We start from the raw sequence: 18,894 nt of genomic DNA on the forward strand, positions 1-18,894 counted from the left end.
TTCGCTTTCAAACATTGTTTATTGACTGCTAAGGTGCTTTATGTACAGTTCAACAGCTAGTTTTTGCTTGCAACATATGGCAGTTTTAAGCTCAAGAGGCCTGCCAAGGTGGTCAAGGTAGCAGCCTCTGGCAACCGCAGGCTCCTAGTAACCAGCAAGAAACTTTGACATAAAGTCTGTAGGCTTCGGGTTGACTGTTTGCTTGAAGTAGTTCATAACATGGGACTTCTGCTTGAAGATGCTGAGTGTTTCCACAAGCTCCATTTGACCCTGCGGTTGAATAACAGAGTAAAAGGCATAACACAACTTCTTGAGCACAATTACTACAAAGGTTTGTACTATGCCAAAGTATCATGATTACACAAAGTTGTGACTTCTGCATAATGTACAGGCACCATCAGACAACCTACAGAATGCAGACACATCTAAAGCACCTTAATTTTAACAGAGGTTGTAAGTTGAATGGTTTGGAAGGAATGCGCATCAAGGCCTCCCTACCAGAAAGCTCTGGCACCATCCACAGAAGCAACAAAAAGGTGTTTAAAGCGTGTTTGGGTCAAGTTTGATGGTGGCCGTACTCAACTAGAAAATCCTTCTGGTGTTGAAACTACCACACTTTCATCTAATTTGCTCCTGCATTCAAACTGAAAATGAGCCACAAGGTTCGAAACATGCAGTCAGAACATTAGAATGATTTTGCAAATGAACATCTCAAAAGAGAATATGTATGCATATGCCAGATAATGACAGTGACCAATTCACCATCCACTAAAAAAAACTGTGTGCACATTCGAGTTCATTCACCACTTTGTGCATCAATTTGCAACCCCTCCCGGACTGCCAGCATGTGCTCATGCTCATGAAGCACATTACCAGGTGAGAACACACTTTGCCCTTGTGACTCAAAACCCTGTGTATGTGCATGGGTGTGTGTGTGCCACACACTCAATGATGAGCACCTATACTGCCTTTCCCTCCTTCAATCCTGCTACCATCATTGTTATCTGCATTCATGGATTTGTTCGAACACAAGCCCTGCTGCAACATTCTTAGAAGTTTCATGTGTGTTCTTGCGCAGTGACATGAAGAATGCTTGCAAACTGCACAAGCCAAAGATAAATGTTGAGAGTTTGTCATCAGTAATAATGGTAATCTCACTGCTGCTTGCAGCAAACTTTTCTGAGATGCATTTGAGGCCATTGACTGGTATCAATAACATATAATCAATTTGAAAAAACCTCTTTCAGTGTGAAACCTCTTTCAGTTTGGTCTATGGGGCTGCTTATGAAAACTGTATGATACAAATGTATGCTATACTATTATCGCTTATATCCATTAAAACATACTACCAACGCACCTTACTTTGGTATGGTTGTGTAGAGGTAAAAAGCCATTACTTAATCATGCATGTGTCATGTACACAGATGCCACCGTTAACCTGCCACGCATGGCACAGTCAGAGCTAAATTTAGCAGCCTCCTGCATGCTGCTTACAGAGGCATAGCTTGGTGGTACATTTGTCAATCCAAGCAGGAGTGGTCACATTTAGAGAGCTCACCGAGCGATAGTAGGTAGAATTCATCGAATTCTCACTGGTGCTCGTCAGGAGTTACAAAGCCTGCAAGTGTGCAATTTTGGAAACAATACTTGCTTGCTCGGCTATGGTGCCCCTGCGTTCGACACGTATGATCCATAAATGGTGTGAAGAGATTCGGCAGCAAGACAGAGCAATACGCAACCCCTTTTGACCATGGTGTCTGTCTCCATGGTGTGACCATGGAGATTGAGGCAAGAGCAGGAACCCCAACTATCTATGAGTGCGGCAGGCTCAAGCTGCATATGGTAGTCTCGGGCACCACCAGTAGGGGGTCATCTGCGTACGCTTGTGCCCGAATGCCCTCTGCAAAACACAGGCAGCCTATGCATAGGATGTGATCACGATTGCAAAATTAGACCGTAAGACCCCATTAAGTGCAACATAAGTTACGCATGTAAGCTTTCTAATGCATGAATAAATGTAACTTGTGCATTTGGTTACGTCATTTCTGAAACTTAGTGACCATACACCTACTGCAGCATGCACAAGTCGTTTCACCACTGATCTGCACTATGTTTTGCTGGATGCTGCTCACCGAGCCGGGCGCAAGTGAAGCCTGCATGAATGTGGCATTGTGTGACACTTACTGGTGTGCTTGGTCAGATGATATTGCAGCTGTAACAATTTTCCTTCATGACTTTCTGCGTGTTAGGGGGATGTTGTCTGTTCATGTCTGGTGTAAATTGTTTTACGATAAGACTAACCCTTATGCAATATTTAAGACTAACCCATATGCAATATGCAACTATCGCCAGTGTTTCCAGCAGACGCCGCTCATGTTACTGATGCTGCAGAGATGGCGATGGCCAATTCTTGATGTCTACCCTAAAGATTTCTCCGGCTTGCTCCCCACCCCCGCACCCGAGGCTAAGTCGAGCGGAGGCGGTAGTACTGAGACAGCTCCAGACCGGATCGCTACCGAGCCCAAGACTGATGAATCGCATGTACCCCAAGACATATCCGACCGATAAGTGCAGAGTCTGCCGGAGGGAGACCGCCGACTACATGCACATCTTGTGGGACTGCGTTAAAAATCCAGAAGATGCAAAATCAAGAACGCTCCCACCGCGGCTCGAGGCAGCCGCGAAGAGCTACAACTGAGACGAACAGCTCTGGGCCGTCCAGCAGGTCTTCGAGGCACTCGAAAGGCAGGGACCCAGCGAGCCGGCAACGGCAAGCGGAGACCCGCGCCGAGTAACTTCGTAGATGACGTAGGCCCTCGTTGGGGCGCGCGAGCGCCCAACTGCAGGCATGAATAAAGTTCACTCCAATCTAATCCAATCCGGCTTGGTTCGGTAGTTTATGGCACAACAGGCTGGTATTTCACACGAACGAAATAAAAAAAAATGATGCCAAGCTCTCGTGCAGGTGAAGTGTCGCTGCAGAGTAGCAAAATGCCAACTTCCGGCACAAGGTAGCTCACTTGTGGTGGCTTCAGTCAAGGGCGCTCGATGCACCAGCCAGCCCCCTAAAGTAGAAAGCAGTGCGTTTCACGTGGCCCACTGTGGCTGCGTTCCCAATAGAGCCTACCTGATCTTTTCTTTCCATAGCTGGTAGTGGATTACACAGCACTACTACCACTAATAGCAAATAACTTGCACTATCACACCACTAGTGCCCAGCGTGTGCTTGTGTTTACATAACAGACTACCAGGTAAGAACCCATGTCATTCTCGCGAAACAAAGGCTGCTGCTGCTGCTGCCAAATGCGTGTGCGATGGATTCTGCTACCAAGGTAAAGACTGTCTGCTACTGAGCAGTACCCATGCTGCTTTTCATCCTGTCTGCTCTATCACCAAGATGTTTATCAGATGCGTATATCTGTTTGTTAGCTCCAATACACCAGCCGCTTAATGAAAACACACCAAGTGTTTTTAAACTTGCTACAGTGATCCCCAAGCTTCATGTGTACAGTTGTGCAACAAGATGACAAAAGCTTGCTAGGCTTTTCAAAGTACACATGCAAGACAAAGAGGAACCTCTATACACATTCATCTTTTATAGAAGAAATTGTGCAATGGCAAACGCATAGCTGATTGCACCTTACCTATTTATGGGGGCATTGGTAAATCTTGTAAAACTAAAGCAGCTGAAGCAAGACACCACTACAATTTGAACTGCTGGCAGTGGATCTGCGAATTTAGCGAGCACCAGACGCTCTCGATGGCCAGCAGCTAAGGCTTTTGTTTCGCTCCTTACAACACTGTCTCAATACTAAGCGCAAAGCAAAAACCCCGCACGCTGCTGAGCCGTGCAACTGTCACACGGAACGCCATGAAAATTTATGAAACTGCACGACTCACTCTAAGCGACAGGGTTTATCGAAGACAACAGCATTATCTGCTGCTGGCGACAGTGATGCAAGGAGCCACGATAACATACTATTTTCAGAGCGGCAGCAGGATTGTCGAGGTCGTTACCTTGATAACTAGAAGATCGATGGCCCGAATATCACGAACATGCTTGTTTTTGAGGTACTCTTCCCGCAGCTTGGCCCTCGCCTGCTCCGCTGACACCGGTATGTCGTAGAGTTTCACTGCAAAGCGACAACAGAGCAAACCGAAATCGTCACACGCGCCAGCAAGAGCGCAAGAGCGTCGCTTCGAAAGTTGTGTACATGCAGCCTCCTCAAGCAATCGGCGCCGCAGAATCCTTGCCTCATACAGGTGTCACACGGTGCACCTTTGAGCGCGATCGAGCCAATCGCGGTCGAGAATTTCGGCCTCCACCGGGCTCGATGGCGATCGAAAGTGGCCGTGCGACGCCGGTATCACTTCTGTTGAGCAGGAAATGTGCGGCACGAACAAAGTGTCTAGCTGCATAAACTTCGCCGGAGACATGACATCGATCGCGAGAGGAAGGCGTGGTCAGCCACGAGCATGTGCAAAGCAAGTCGGCCGGTTTGGATTTCCGACAACAGCAGCTTCTTATGCAGCCGGTGACACCGAAGCGCAGCAGAGGTCACGCACAGCTGAGATGACCAGTGGGTTGGACTGTTACCTTCGTTACACATGCCAAGCGGCTCGCCAAGAGGGAATGTCTTCGCTGCTTACCAATTTGAGGCATCTGACGGTACCACGCCTTGTACAGGTTCAGTGCCCTTCGCCTTGCTTCGCTCTGGTCGAGGGAAAGCAAAGGTTTCACAGTTCGAGCCGTCGATTGTGCCAAGTTGGACGCCATTTTGCGAGAACGGTGGCGTCCTCGTGTGTCAACGGATTTTACTTACTAGAGCACGGCAGAACGTGCTAATCAATGGGCGGATGCTACAGGTCGACAATGCTACAAGTCGACAATTGCAGCTAGCGATTTTGATGAAATCAAGCACTATTGTGGTACCGTTAAAAAAGATGACAAATTCTTTGGGTACGATTTGATCAAAAAGCAAGCAGTGATTCTGCTTCCGCAGCTTCCTCTTCCTCCACTACTTCCGTTGACAGTGTGCTTGTTGTGATTGTGCGCCAACTTCGGACCGTGATTAGCGTGCGAATAGAACAGTCTGGTATGGCTTTATGTCGGCGACCCGCAGTTGTAAGGAAATGTCCCTGTGACAGTCGCGCAAAGCGTTCTCCCGACTATGTTCGTGGCTTGCTTATTCCTTTCGTGTGCGAACGACGCTGAAGAAACAAAAGAAAAGGCACGCTGCAGCCTTTAGCCTCCAAAGCTAAAATGGCGCTCAGTAGATCCTTCGGAAAGTTTGGATCATGTCTTGTATGAGGTGTCACGATGTCTCGGCTCGCCAAACAATCGCCAAATCAACAGTACATGTGGGGCTTCAATGCTCCTCACCGCTGTGCTCACTGCAAACTGCGCTTCGTCGACGAGGACGAATTGGGGCACCACCACCGGCGCCAGCATGGACTCAAGCTCATGGCCGTGGAGAACTGGAACTCCGCCGAGCGATGCTACGGACCGGCGTCGTCGACTCCCTCCCGGGCGCCGCAGACGACCGACTTCAACTGTCTTCTGTGCGATCAGAGAGCGAGCTCCTGGGTCGAGGTTTCGGCGCACATCACTCACGCTCATTCTCGGCGCGTCTGCCCCTCCTGCGGTCGCCTGTTCGCCAACGAGGCTGCGCTGAAGTCTCACTGCAGGAACATGCACGACGCCGCGCGAGCGAGAAATGCGCTGTCCTGCGGCACGGACGCGTCGTCTTTGTCGTCCCCCTCCTCGTCTCTCGAAGCATGCTGCGCAAGCGAGCCGGCGAGCGTGGCGGAGAGCGGCAATGTCGACGACTTGCCGACCGCATCGCCCGCCCAAGTGGACTGCAGCATATGCCAGCTGTCCCAGAACCACCCGCAGGATTCGAACGGCGCGTTCAGCTGCGCCCACTGTACGTGGTCGTCGCTGAGCGTGTCGCGACTGAAGCAGCACCACCTCGAGATGCACGACAAGGGCGAGTACGCGAAACTCTTGCTCCCGGAAACACCTGCTGCCGAAGTTGAGCCGGCGGCGCATGGCATTGAGAGCTGCTCTCGGGACAGTTTCGCGGATCGGGACACCGAAAGTGTCAGCGGACCCTCCTCCCGGGCCGAGAGCCCCGATCTCGCTACGGGATCGCATGGCGACAAGATTAGCAAGGCGGTCGTTCCCTCTGTAGCGGGCGGTGCTCACTTGCGCGACAAGAAAGGAAACGATAGGACGTTAGGGCGAGGAAAGCTCGAGATCGCGTGCCCGAGTTGCAACTTCACCTGCGCCACGCTTCTGGCGCTTCGCCTGCACCACGTCTCCGAGCACGACGGAAAACCGTTTCACGAACCGCGCAGCGAAGGTACGAAACAGAAGTCGTCAGCCGCCAAGGCAAGACAAGTGTCGCACAGCAAGACGACAGCTAGATCCGAGTCGAGGCAGTCGTCGAACGGTAGTCGTGCCAATCGTGCCAACAGGAGCTTCACGGCGCACGGCTACCAGCACGACGGCTTCGTTTGCAGCGACAAGAGTAGCCTGGAATCCGACGACGAAGATAGCTCCAGCACTGCCGCGAAGAGCGCGCCCTCGGAAGCCGATGTCAGCTGGCATCCCAGTGAGCTATCGGGTGAGGAGACACTTCAAGAGGAGGAGGAGGAGGAGTCGTCTTCCAGTGGCAGTGTAGATAATGAAATGTTTCGTGTGTCTTGCGAGAAGTGCCGGGAGAGGTTCGTCTCCAAGTTGAGTCTTGCAGTTCACATGAGCAAATTGCACAGGATGTCATTTTTTTGCACCTACTGCTTCCGCGGTGCGAAGCGATCTGACCTTTTGCAGCTCCATCACCAACGAGAGCATCGCCGGCTCCCGTTCAGTTATGACACACTCGACGGGCTCAGGTTGGTGACGGTTAACAGCGTTGACTCGGATGAGAGTGAAGAGAATGATGTCACTGAAAATACAAGTTTTGCTCGCAAGCCTGTCCGACATCCTGCAAGGCACCGTCATCGAGCCGTTCAGAAAAGGCCCCCAAGAAACTCCTCGCAACAATCTTCTGCACAAAATTCCTCAAGTGAGCAGCTTGATTCCATGCAGTGGCGGCGGAAAAGGCAGAGACTTCTGTCCTCAACCAGTGAGGAGACAACAGACTGCTACGAGCCAGAGATTATCGACACCATTTCACGCAGTGTCTACTATGGTTACCGTTGCCCCAAGTCTGTTCGTGCTTTCCACCAATTGGTGGCCAACATAAGCCACGAGTTCAAGTGTAGTGCTTTTACTTGTGGCTTCAGCACAGACAGCGCTTCGGATTTTGAAAATCACCTGAAGAATCACGATCTCGCTGATGTCTTCTGCCTGTATTGTGGTGCTAGTGTCGCCAGTCCAGGAGCCCTGCTAACTCATCTCGAAGAAGACCACAGCGATCTGCGGTTCCAGTGCTGCAAGTGCTTGTACCGAACTGCCCGCAATATGCATTTCAGTGTTCATTTTCCTCAAGCTCACCCACAGGATTCGGTTACATCCATTTCCCTGTCCAGCCGTGGGGACCCTGCTGCGTCCACTTCCTCTGTACAGATCAAAGAGTTCGATCCATATGTGTGCGGGTTTCCAGGATGTATGTTTAGAAACAGGAAACGGTGTGAGTTTGAAAAGCACTTTGAAGAGGCTCATGTCGATGCCGACTCATTTCCCTGTGGAAGGTGCACTAAGAGTTGCCAGTCTGTAACGGCACTCGTTGAACACTTTCAAGACCATGGTTTTGCCGACATTGAGTGTGGCTATTGCAGCTTCGGAACGGCAAGCACCGGCGCCATGATGCTCCATGCCTGCTACTGCCACTCGAGCCAGATGACCATGTTTCGGGTCAGAAGCGACAATCTCGGCAAGGAGCTTATCACTTCTTCTGACAGGGGCGTCAAGTACGAGACCTCTTATGACCTAAGCCACTTGACTTTTCAGCAGCGCTGCTGCTTCTGCCCGGCATTGGTCTCTGGCTTCGAAGACTTTCAGAGGCATACGTCGAGCAAGCATAGTCTCTCCCTCTCCGTACAAGAGCTTGCCGACAAGCTCTTCATGTCGTACGACTACATAGAGGCAGTGAAACATGGCCACTGCCCATTCTGCTCCTTTTCCATCGATGACGTTGGCCGTCTGCAGCAGCACGTGTTGAAGCAAGAGCTTCGCGTCACGGCCTACGTCTGCTCGTCCTGCCTTGGCGGCTTCGATGACCAGTTGTCCTGGCAAAAGCACATTGACAATGAGCGCTGCTCTGCGACCGCAACGCTGCTTGTATGCGACACCAGGCCGCTACTCTCATGGGTGCTGCAGAACCTGCCATTCAAGTTTCAGCGCTTCACCTGCCGCCACTGTGCGCAGGTTTTCCGGGTGGTGTCGACCTTCCGGAGCCACTTCCTGCGTCACTACACATACTACCCGACAATATGCAAGATGTGCAGCCAGTCATTTCGTGGGATCCGGGCCAAGGAGTGCCACATGAAAGCTGTCCACGGCGGGTCGGGCCCTGCTGAAGGCATGGATGCAAACATCGAAGCAGAGATTGCGCGCCAGGCCATTGTGTGCGCTCTCCACACCTGCCAGCGATGCGGCTTTCAAACATTCAGCCAGTCATACATCGAAGCGCACAGGGAAAAATGCTCCCTATCAGAAAGTTCAGTGCCTGCACTTCAAGCCAGCAGTGACAGGTCTGAAAAGGGCAGCTTGACTACCGAGGAAGATGAAGATGTCCCAGCATATTACTGCATGCACTGTAGTGTGAGCTTTATGTACTTGGAGCGACTGCTAAGCCATGGCTTCACTCAGCATGGCTGTGCTTACTTCTGTTCCCGCTGCTACCGAGGTTTCGACACAAAGGAACACTTTGTGCGGCACTGTCGGGGCCGCGCCTGCAGGCGGCCGTCATCCGTCTTTCACGTAGATGTGGTGAAGAGGTCCTCAAAGAGAAAGTTTTTCTTCAGGGAGATCACCATCGACTATGACATCGGTAATGGGTCATACAGTTCATCGGGAGAGGAGCTGGATGACGAGATGGACGAATCCTACTACTCTTTCTACAACCAGGATTATGAGCCAGTGCAGGGAATTGACCGCACGTATGTCATGGACGAGACGACGGGCATGAGACTTCCGGTGTCGGACCTTGCACGAGTTGTGAATATCGAAGCCTATGTTTGCATTCGTGATTGGAAGAAGACAATCTTTTGAGCTTGCTGCTTTGAACGACGACTTGTTTGCAGTTTTTTTCTCCTCCTATTTCAACTGTCCTTAATTTCAATCCTTTCATTTTATACCCATGCGGTGCATTCCATAACTTTGTGCAACATGCTCTGAAGTGTTGTGCATGTTGTGCTTTTGATAAACTGCTAACAAAAGCCATTGCTGGCATTGTTCAAAGAACCTTTGCTCTGCAGCATTACACCATGGTGTTATTTCTGTGATCGGTGTGTGATTTTGTGGTCAAAAAGAAAAGTGCTGAAAGAGGTCTGCTTGGCCGTGTTTTAACACTACCCACTTCTTGTTCCATTCTTTATGATCTTAATCGGCTTAGATTCCACCATGCCGCCGTTACCGGCAGAATCTGCCGATAGCAACCTAAGATTGTTGCAAAACACAAACCCAAGTGCTGTTTGTTTCTAACTTCACCTTCATTACCTACACTGTGCAATGTATGAGCATTTTTACGTGCTCTGAATGTCCCACTTAAAGGTTAAATCGGATTGAAACAGTAATTACAACCATTGCCTATTTCTGTAGCAGGTCATCTTAATCACTTTGAGCTTATTTACATAACCTCCATATTCATAATGTGCATCAACATGAAGCCCATGCATGACTTAGATTAGACGACGCCTAGCGTGGTTGTAGTCAAGACATTGCTTTTCCTTCTATGTGTTTACATCAAGCATTACTTTGACCAAGTGAAGCATGGGCTTCCAGTTAAGGCACATTTATGAAACAGAGGAGCAAATGGCTGGAGTAGTGCACTCCATATTTGTTTTTTCAAGCTAATTTAAAATGTCATCTGTGCTTCCAATGCTTGTTTGAAATGTTTGGGTTGAATAAACACATTGTTTCTATAAACGTAATTTTTTCTCTCTCCCCCCTCTGTACTTCGGCCATTAACGAACTTGAACTAATTTCAACGTGCGTTGGAGCTTAAATTTCTTAATTTGTTTCATATAATAGTTAAGAACCCTGCTCAAACAGACAAATGCCACATTGCCGGCAAATGGCCTGCGCAAATAAAAGACGGGCACTTGCTCACACCAGTAGTTTATTAGAAAAAGGGGCGATAAAGGCAGCTGAGGAAAAAAAAAAAACATCCCGTGAGACCCAGTGAACGCAACAACAAAACTTCGTTCCAAAACAGTTCTTCCCCCACGAACGTCCGCTCTTCCTGGAGACGGAGCGGGAAGTTCGTCAACCGATGAAGTTGATGACGACCAGATGCAGGATGATGTGCGCGAACACGAAGTCGGCGTACGCTCTTTCGGGGCTGATGCCGAAGAACTGCGACTTGTTCTGTGGGTTCGCCTGAAGCCGTAGGCAGACGCCCAGCACGAACGACGCCACGCAGGTGATGAAACCGGACAGGAACGAGTTGAACGGGAACGTGCCCACGATGCAGCAGTACACGAACTGCACTATCCCCGTGAGCATGACGTAGACCAGGTACGAGTCGATGATCTTCAGCTTCTTGGGCGTCGTGGCCGAATACTCGTCCAGGAACCGCTTCACCACGTCCCAGATTGTCGCGGAGGCCATGGCTTCTTGGTTTCACCGGCGCTTACGATGAGTAAACAATCAAACACTGGCTCTGCTATGCCACGAGACAGTTCTCTTTTTTTCGTTCGACGTGTCCGCACACCGGCAGATAGCAAAGCGCGTCGGCGTTGGTGGCTGGCTATCTGCCTGGCTTGCGATTTGAGCCGATGATGATGTGGACACTGGTGATGATGATGATCACTTAGTCCGAGCGCAGTTAATTTCTAAAATTTCAGCTTAGCTGACAACAACATAGGCTCAGACTTGCATAACTAACAACTAATTGACCCGTTTTGTTTTGACGGCACCGCACGTTGACTAAGGCTTAGATTGCGTTGATGCTGTATTTGCCGTTATTTTCAATTTCGTTCGCGCCCGCCTAGGTAGCGCTACGAGTATCGTAAAGTTCAAGATGGCGGCTACTGGTGTGCTGCCCTTCGTCCGGGGCATCGATTTTACTCGAAATGACTTCCAAGTACGGAACATTTCGCTTGTATGAATGCAACAGATTAACGCAGCAGTCACTAATCTACTGATTGGTTGCGCTGTCTTGTCGTGTAGCCTTTCTTGCTCACATTGATAACTCGCCTTCTCTCGGGAGGTGTAACCCAAGATGATCGTCAGAAACCCATTGCACGTTGGTTTCTCTTGCGGCTTTTATTTTGATCTTTTTGTAGTGCTTGCATTTTCGCGCGTCTCGTGACGGAAGCCGGAACAATTGATGGGGCAAAACAAACGCCTTTTAAAACTAGAGAAGCCTTGACAAGTTGTGTGCGGTAGAACTATTGTTAGTATTCTCTTGCTGGGATCTCGCAAGAGCATTGCGGCAACGGCTTGGCTTGTCGAATGGTTACTAATACTTATGAACTGTCAAAAAAAAAAAAAAAAAAAAAGAATTGTGGCCAATAAATGACGAGCTCGACGCAGCGCATTGTCTTGTTGGTTTAAGTGTAGTTGTCTAGCGATTGCGCTAATATTGATGTCCATCGACAGCTTTTGAATGTCTTCGTAAACTTTGTACCCGTGAAACGTTTCCGAAACAGTAGTTATTGCGAAAAATTTTTTTTTGAGAAATGCTGCAATGTTTACGGGAGCAGGAAACTCTAGTTATCCATTTGGTATCCTGACTTATTTTATTATTATTCAAATACAAAGTTCCTTTTGTGCAAGCAAGCTTGGTTTATTGATTGGGTGCTTTTCTTGTTCGTTAAGCGAAATTGGTTTCACCTGCACCCTTCTGTTGCGTGCCACTTTTGTGTGCTAATTTATCTCTGCCAAATTGGTTATGACTAGAAGCGTAAATCCACAAAAGTACAGCGGGACTTCCCTTTTCTATATTTTTTTATTTTATGCCAGAAATGCGAAACCGTATTCTAAATCTGTTCCGCAATATTGTGTTTTTCCATTTTGTATTTTGTTTCAGTGGCGAGCGTGGAGCTATGATAAATACGTAAGCACGCCTCATCCCAACACCTGTATATTTTCTCTCCTGCAAAAAAAAATTGCATATATATTCTATATATGCATACTCTGGTGGCGTTGCTGGTTTTCTTGATCTTGAATGCCTCAAGAAGACTAAATTGATTATCCTTCGGTGCAAGTGTACTGCATAGCCCATTAACTTATCCACCTGCAATACTTCAAAGAAAGGAAACAAAACATATCTGTTTGATACTCCGTTTCATACTTAACAGGCAACACTGTGCAGTCTCCCCACGGTAGTACGGTCATAGAAGTGATTACCCTGCGCATTTCGCATCGCAGTTCTTTTTTGACCAGCGGCACTTCCTAGGGAATAACTGCTCCACACATTGCCACTACAGCTTGTGGGCAAAAGGTTAACGCTGACTCACTTATTATTCGTGCGCCCCTCTGCTTACAGTGTGCATCGTACAGTCGAACCTTGTTATAACAAAACTGGATATAGCGAAATAATGGATATAATGAAGCAAGTGAAATTCCCCCTGAAACCTCCACTGAGGTTCATATTCCAGTGCGTGCACTGATGTATGTAACGGAGCAATGGACATAACAATGTAACTTTGGTTCCCGCTTCAAGTTTGCTATAACGAGGTTTTTACTGTGCCGTGTTTTGGTCACTGGTGCAAGCAGAGTGCTGTGGAACATCTTGCCCCCCCGTTCAATGGTGAACGAGTTAAGATCTGTGGTGCTCTCCATATAGTAGTAACGTCACATTTTAAGACAAACCGGTACGGGACTAAATGTTACGTCAGTTCGCGACATGCATACCTGCATCTTTCTTTCAAATAAGATGCACTACTTTATTTGGTCATGAAGACAAGCAGTGAGATAACTCTGTCCAGCCATCGTAGTGTTGCCTGCTACGTATGAAACGAAGTACATTCCTCAAATACGTAAATGAAAATTATCAAAACGTCTTCTTAAATGCACGCCTGAGTAATTTGAGAAAACAGCGATATGAGGCCCACTTTGATGTTCTATGTTAACCAGCATTTCTTAAATGATTTCTGGTTCTAATTGAAATTGTAATTCTTTCAACTTGCTGATTCCCTCTCCTTTGTAACATTAAGTTGCAGAGCCTCTTGTAGTGAATAAACCAAAATACATTTTTGTTACATAGGTTTACACGTGACAATTGGTTCTTGTGGACTAATGCACGAATTGCTCTCTTCCAAATCAGACAGGAAAACGAAGAAGGATCCGAGTAATGTAGATCTCTTTTCTTCTGTGACATTTCTTGTAACATGCAAAACAAATTCTATGATGTTTCTTGGCAGTGGAAGTGATATCACTGTGGTAATAAGCATAAATGTCAAGCACTTTAATTCTGCTCAGCAATCATTCACTGCAATATTTTTGATGCTGACCATTTGGAATTGACTGTACATGAGCGCAGTATGGTGGTTTTGCCAGTCTTTTCTGTTACTGCAAAATGATGGCCAGTAATGTATTTTAGCATAGAACTACTGCAGGTTACATTAGGTTCTACGGTTACCGATACCACCTGCTGCCTAGTGTGCTGCATACACATCAGGTTTATTGGGTATTTACAGGGTAAAATGCTGGGGCTGTTATAATTACTGCTGTAATTGCTATTTGTGAAGAGATTGGCAAAAACTACTTTTCCTTGTAGCACAGTCTGAAGACAGTGAGTCATTGCAGATACCTTCGTTGATTTGGCAACATGATTCATTAGCTAACCATTTCTTAACATTGAGACTAGCCAGCAGGTTCATCTTGAACTTGCCCTGCTGAACAAGTATCTCTTTGCCGCTGCAATGTTTCTGTCAATGCTTTGAGTACCCAGCGTGTTTGAAATGTGTGTGTGGTGGGGGGGGGAGGGGAATCAAGGGCTGTTAATGAATGGGCATGTCTTTTTGTTCAATACCTGTATGAGGCATTCCCATGAATTTATTACGAAGAATTCCTTAGTTTTGCGAAATCATACTATTGAGTTATCTGTCACAATACATGCTTTACTTTAAACGTTCCCGCCCACATTTCAGTCATGCGCAGTAGTACTTTGAATTTCAATAGGGCAGACTTTCAAGTGTTTTGTGGTATGGTAGTAAATGACCACAATTGGCTCATTGCAGTCTGATATTAATTTCAGTTGTTTCCTAATTAGTAACTGTTGTACTGCTTTGTGCCATAGGAGGACTACTTTCCCAAGGCAGTCGGTGACATGACCGGCCTGCGATGGCTGCGGCTAAACAGGACCAAGATCGACTGGATCCCGGACGAACTCCAGAGCCTCAAGAAACTTGTATGTAATCTGCCTGCTGGCGCATAAGTGTGCTTAGTCTTGTTCATAAAAGTTGTTCCTGAAATTTATATTTTATCCCCTTCGGATGGCCTTTTAATTCTGTATGTTGAAAATTTAGCTTCGCCACATTTTTTGCATCATCAAAATTGGGAAACCGTATAGCTGCATAACTGACTTTTCAGTTGTTAATGAATTTTGTCATGTTTACTGAATATGGACTCCTTGCGAGATTCACTACAGGAGGAATGTCGGAATTGAGGACAACAACCATTTTATGTCTTTTAAAGCTTTTAGTGTCTCTTAAAGCACCCATTCGGCCACTTGAAAAAAATTCCTGATGTAAGACACATACCTGAAGTAAAAGTTAATGCCTTAAACTCCACAATTTTATGTAAACAATAAAAGGAAGCATATTGCAGTTTCCAGATGTTTTGTTCTTCCTCCAAAATTTTTGTGATGTCTCGGTTAGAAGCGTTACATTGCATGCACAGTTTGCGTTCATATTCACGAAAATATTAAACGATGAAACTTAGTCTCCAAGAAAAGCTTTTCTTCAACTCACTGGTAAACTTTAATTATAGGTAGTGGAGTGCACAATATTGGGAGAAGTGTAAACCGCCGAATAAATTATTATTTATTTATTCATTCATTTGTTTGTTTGTTCATTTGTATGTTTGTTTGCTTCTTTCTTTGTTTATTTGCTTCCTTTATACATAAAAATAAACAAGAACAATGAATTAATGAACAAATGTTAATTGAAATATGATGGCACTTCAGCTTAATTATTGAGATATATAGGATTGACAAAAGGCTAGATTTGCAGCGGTGCCGACTCCTAAAGCCACACACTATCGCAATAGGTACAGACGCTGTTACAATTATCTCTGCTCTCACAAGTGAGGCAAAAATGCGTCTTTTATGATGTACGACTGGGACCTTGAAGCCTAATAAGTACACACTACAGCATTCAGCTTACCACTTCGGTTGTTTCCATTGAAATAGATTGCACAAGAACACGCTGATACACACGTGACACTGGCTCGGCACCAGACACTCGGGAAACAAAGCAAATAAACACTCACTATGGAATGACAAAAGTAACGAAGCCAAAGGCGTAATGTGGTCCACATGGAGAATAATGTGGCTTGACTGCCGAAACAAAACATGCCCACACTGAAATTGACCGACAAATGAAGCCCAGTTCTGACAGTCATTCGTGCACAACCATCCTCGTGATAGCCTAAGGTGCTTGCTCCTCTGCATATTGTTGCATCTATTGAACTGGGAATGTAAACATCGCAAAAATGATACCTTATTATCCTGTTTCTTTTTGTTTTTTCATCATAAGATATACCGACTAGCCCAACAGCAAACTCTCGTATCAATCATGGCGAAACAGCACAGACGACGGGATGGGTGAAACAGACAACACAATGCGCCGTTTCACCATAATGAACATAAAGCAACTAGGCCATCTTGGAACCCTTGTGGTGTTCACTTGTCCTGTCGAGTTGCATCTTATACATTGTGTTAACGAACAGACCTTCCTCTCATTATGGTCGTTACCATACATAACTCTTTGCTTGTTTTGTTTTGCAGGAGACGCTGTCTCTGGTGCGCAACAACCTGGTGACGCTGCACGGGGAAGTCCCGCAGCTGCCGTGCCTGCGTTCCCTCAACTGCCGCCACAACCGGCTGAAGAATTCGGGCATACCGCCTGACGTGTTCGACCTCGAAGACCTCTTTGTTGTGGTGAGAAAGGCCAGAGTTTGGGTGTGAATTAGTGTTTAGCTTGAGACAGACCTCGCACGCCCTGACGTTGAGGTGCTCCCTTGTCCTCAAGCTAAAGAAGACAGACAGGCAAAGGGACAAGTGGGTGTGGAGTTTTTAAATTCTTGCTGCAGTTTTTAAAAACACCACCTTGCAAAATTTATGTCATGACTGCAAGTACATGGGTGGCACAAGAGGATTGCGGTGGGCCAGCTGAAGAGATTGCTCACGCGAAAAGTGTTTTCCTACTTTGTGCAGGGAGTCCCACTGGAAATTACGGGCAGGTGCTTGTTCTGGAAGCGAGGCATTTGACTTTCAAAAGGCAGCAGTATATATAACATTAGTGGCTGTCAAGGACAACTCCTTGCCACAGCGCTTGAGAGATACGAACAGATTTTGCCATGAACACACAATTCGAAATCTCTCTCTCTCTTTCTCTCTCTCTCTCTTGTTTGTTTGTGTGGTTGAACCTTTTCTCATGTAATAGAGTGAAATCCCAATAATTTGAAAACTCATAATTCGAATTGATGGGTAAATTGAGCTGCTGTGTTGGTACTGGCAAAGTCCTAAGTATTTGAATAGAGAAATACTCCAGTGAACTTGAACTACAAGAACGACGCAACAGTTATTTCGAACGAAATTTCTCAATCCGATGCACCGTTTTCTGAACAAACCTGAGCCAAAGGCAAAGGTTCGATTCATCGCTAGCTACCATAATGTCATGTGCCGCAAAAATTACGAGGAAAGACGCACAGGCAGCTGAGACCAAATGAGAGCAAGCGGAATGCTGCGTGCCCTTCTTTCCCATCCCGGCTTAAAAGGAGCAGGAAAGAGCCCCCTAGTGATTCTGTGTTAGTCACACCCACATGAAGAAAAAGACAATGAAGCCAGAGACATGTCATGTCACACATGTCCACACACATGTCCACACACCTGTCCACACACCAACTTGGGTGGGTTAGTGGCTTTGGCATTACGTTGCTAAGCACAAGGTCGCGGTTTCCATTCCTGGCCAAGGCAGCCGCATTTTGATGAGGGCGAAATGCAAAAATGCTTATGTGTTGTGCATTGGGAGCATGTTGTAAAGAACCCAAGGGGGTCAAAATTAATACGGAGTCTCACACTACGCCCTGCCTCATGATCATACCAGAGTTTTAGCATGTAAAACCCATGAATTTTCAACATATGTCCACACATGTCTGTGCTGTATGCCATGTTGAATGCGGACGAGCTAGTCTAGCTGTGTACTCTTAGACTTCCCTTTGTATCTTAGTCTGGGAAGCTTCAGTTAATGAAAATTTTGATACCCAAGCTTGCGCAGAGAGTGTAGTTCACTTGAAAGACCAGTTGGGGCATTGACTTTCAATATTAAAAAGCCTGAAGTAACATCTTGCATAAGTGTCCCACATTCTTCTAACGTGTAGCATTAACATTAGTGTGCTTAAGGCGACGGGATCACATGCCTTTGTGACCTGATTCCAGGACCTGAGCTACAACGACCTGCGAGAAATCCCCACCAACCTGGAGCATGCTCGGGGTCTGCTCGTGCTCAACCTCGCATACAACAGGTACTTATTGGTTCGAAATGTCCACTGCAGATTCACTTTTGGGTCGAAAAAATGGCAATAATAACAATACACTAAGTGATAAGCAAGTGCCGAGGAAACTGGAGACTTGCAGGTCAAAAATCTATTGATTTGCTGGTTTTCATTGCTGGCTGACGTTGGCAAGAGTAAGGGATTGCATTCAGATAGTACTGGGTTGGGATAAATCAAGGCATTGATTGCATTTGTTTAGTAATGCTCTGAGAGGCCTATCTAGCAGTGTGACGTAACCAGCGCCTGTGTTTGCCTTTTTCGTTGTTACTAGTACATGCGTCTATAAGTGCACTGCCTCTACAGCACTAATGTGACATAGTCTGATGAGTGGCGATACGTATAACTGGTGGACGAATGTGTGGGTTGATGCTGAGAGGCAGTTTGTTGTTCGGAAAGAGTGGTGCAAAACTCAGTCCCAGCTTCTGAAATGACTTGCACCTCTTGTGCCTCTCTTGTTTTCCATTTCCCGGCAGAATTGAAACGATCCCACACCAGCTCTTTGTCAGCCTGGTCGACTTGATTCATCTCGACCTGAGTGGCAACCAGCTTGGTGAGTTGTCTGAACAGCCAGATTTATGTACAAGTGCGCATATCCTTCAGTATAGATTCACCGTCATGCCTTTACGTGTTGTACAGTGCTCAGTGATCGAAACACGATACTTGTGGGGGGGCGGGCTGCCAGCACTTTTTGCGCCACTGGTGTGCGCTGGAGATGTAGAACTGATGCATTTTTGTATCGCATGAAAGTGACAACCTTTGTGATGCCTTGTGACTGCATTCGGCCCCTTGGTGATCGTTCACGGGTGGCACAGAAAGCACCGGCTGCCGTGCAGTCAAGAGTGTCATGTTTAAATCACTGAGCACTGTACATGTATGCACTGTACTGATAGCACCAAAGTTTTCACCAGGCCACTGCAGCCATTGAATCTGCTGGTAGGTTTTAACACTACGTAAGTGGCTGCTGTGTTCAGGGGCAATATTTCTTTGCTTTTCTTGTG

General features: G+C 46.9%; 4 protein-coding genes across 6 annotated transcripts in view; 2 read left to right on the top strand and 2 right to left on the bottom strand.

The window, feature by feature from the left end:
• Positions 1–4,813, bottom strand: ND-B14 (NADH dehydrogenase (ubiquinone) B14 subunit). Its single transcript, XM_050173796.3, has 3 exons — positions 4,651–4,813; positions 4,018–4,133; positions 1–270 (listed from the first exon to the last, which is right to left on the bottom strand). Exons 1-3 carry the CDS (start codon positions 4,775–4,777, stop codon positions 145–147), a joined length of 369 nt encoding a protein of 122 aa, XP_050029753.1. The 5' UTR covers positions 4,778–4,813; the 3' UTR covers positions 1–144.
• Positions 4,790–10,101, top strand: LOC126525840 (uncharacterized). Its single transcript, XM_050173795.3, has one exon. It carries the CDS (start codon positions 5,321–5,323, stop codon positions 9,218–9,220), a length of 3,900 nt encoding a protein of 1,299 aa, XP_050029752.2. The 5' UTR covers positions 4,790–5,320; the 3' UTR covers positions 9,221–10,101.
• A 170-nt stretch (positions 10,102–10,271) lies between these two features.
• Dad1 (dolichyl-diphosphooligosaccharide--protein glycosyltransferase subunit) lies at positions 10,272–10,940 on the bottom strand. Its single transcript, XM_050173797.2, has one exon. The coding sequence runs from the start codon at positions 10,778–10,780 to the stop codon at positions 10,436–10,438; it is 345 nt and encodes a 114-aa protein (XP_050029754.1). The 5' UTR covers positions 10,781–10,940; the 3' UTR covers positions 10,272–10,435.
• A 205-nt stretch (positions 10,941–11,145) lies between these two features.
• fliI (FLII actin remodeling protein) overlaps positions 11,146–18,894 on the top strand; it is a 53,985-nt gene continuing 46,236 nt past the window's right edge. The window contains exons 1-6 of one of the 3 annotated variants that reach the window (XM_072289983.1): positions 11,146–11,255; positions 12,204–12,230; positions 14,418–14,528; positions 16,128–16,280; positions 17,781–17,866; positions 18,370–18,446. In XM_072289983.1, the coding sequence (XP_072146084.1) occupies positions 11,193–11,255; positions 12,204–12,230; positions 14,418–14,528; positions 16,128–16,280; positions 17,781–17,866; positions 18,370–18,446 (517 nt within the window). In that variant the 5' untranslated portion in view covers positions 11,146–11,192. The other 2 variants (XM_050173801.3, XM_072289982.1) reach the window with 2 other exon arrangements.

Source organism: Dermacentor andersoni, chromosome 8 (assembly GCF_023375885.2).
Source record: "Dermacentor andersoni chromosome 8, qqDerAnde1_hic_scaffold, whole genome shotgun sequence".
Classification (NCBI taxonomy): domain Eukaryota; kingdom Metazoa; phylum Arthropoda; class Arachnida; order Ixodida; family Ixodidae; genus Dermacentor; species Dermacentor andersoni.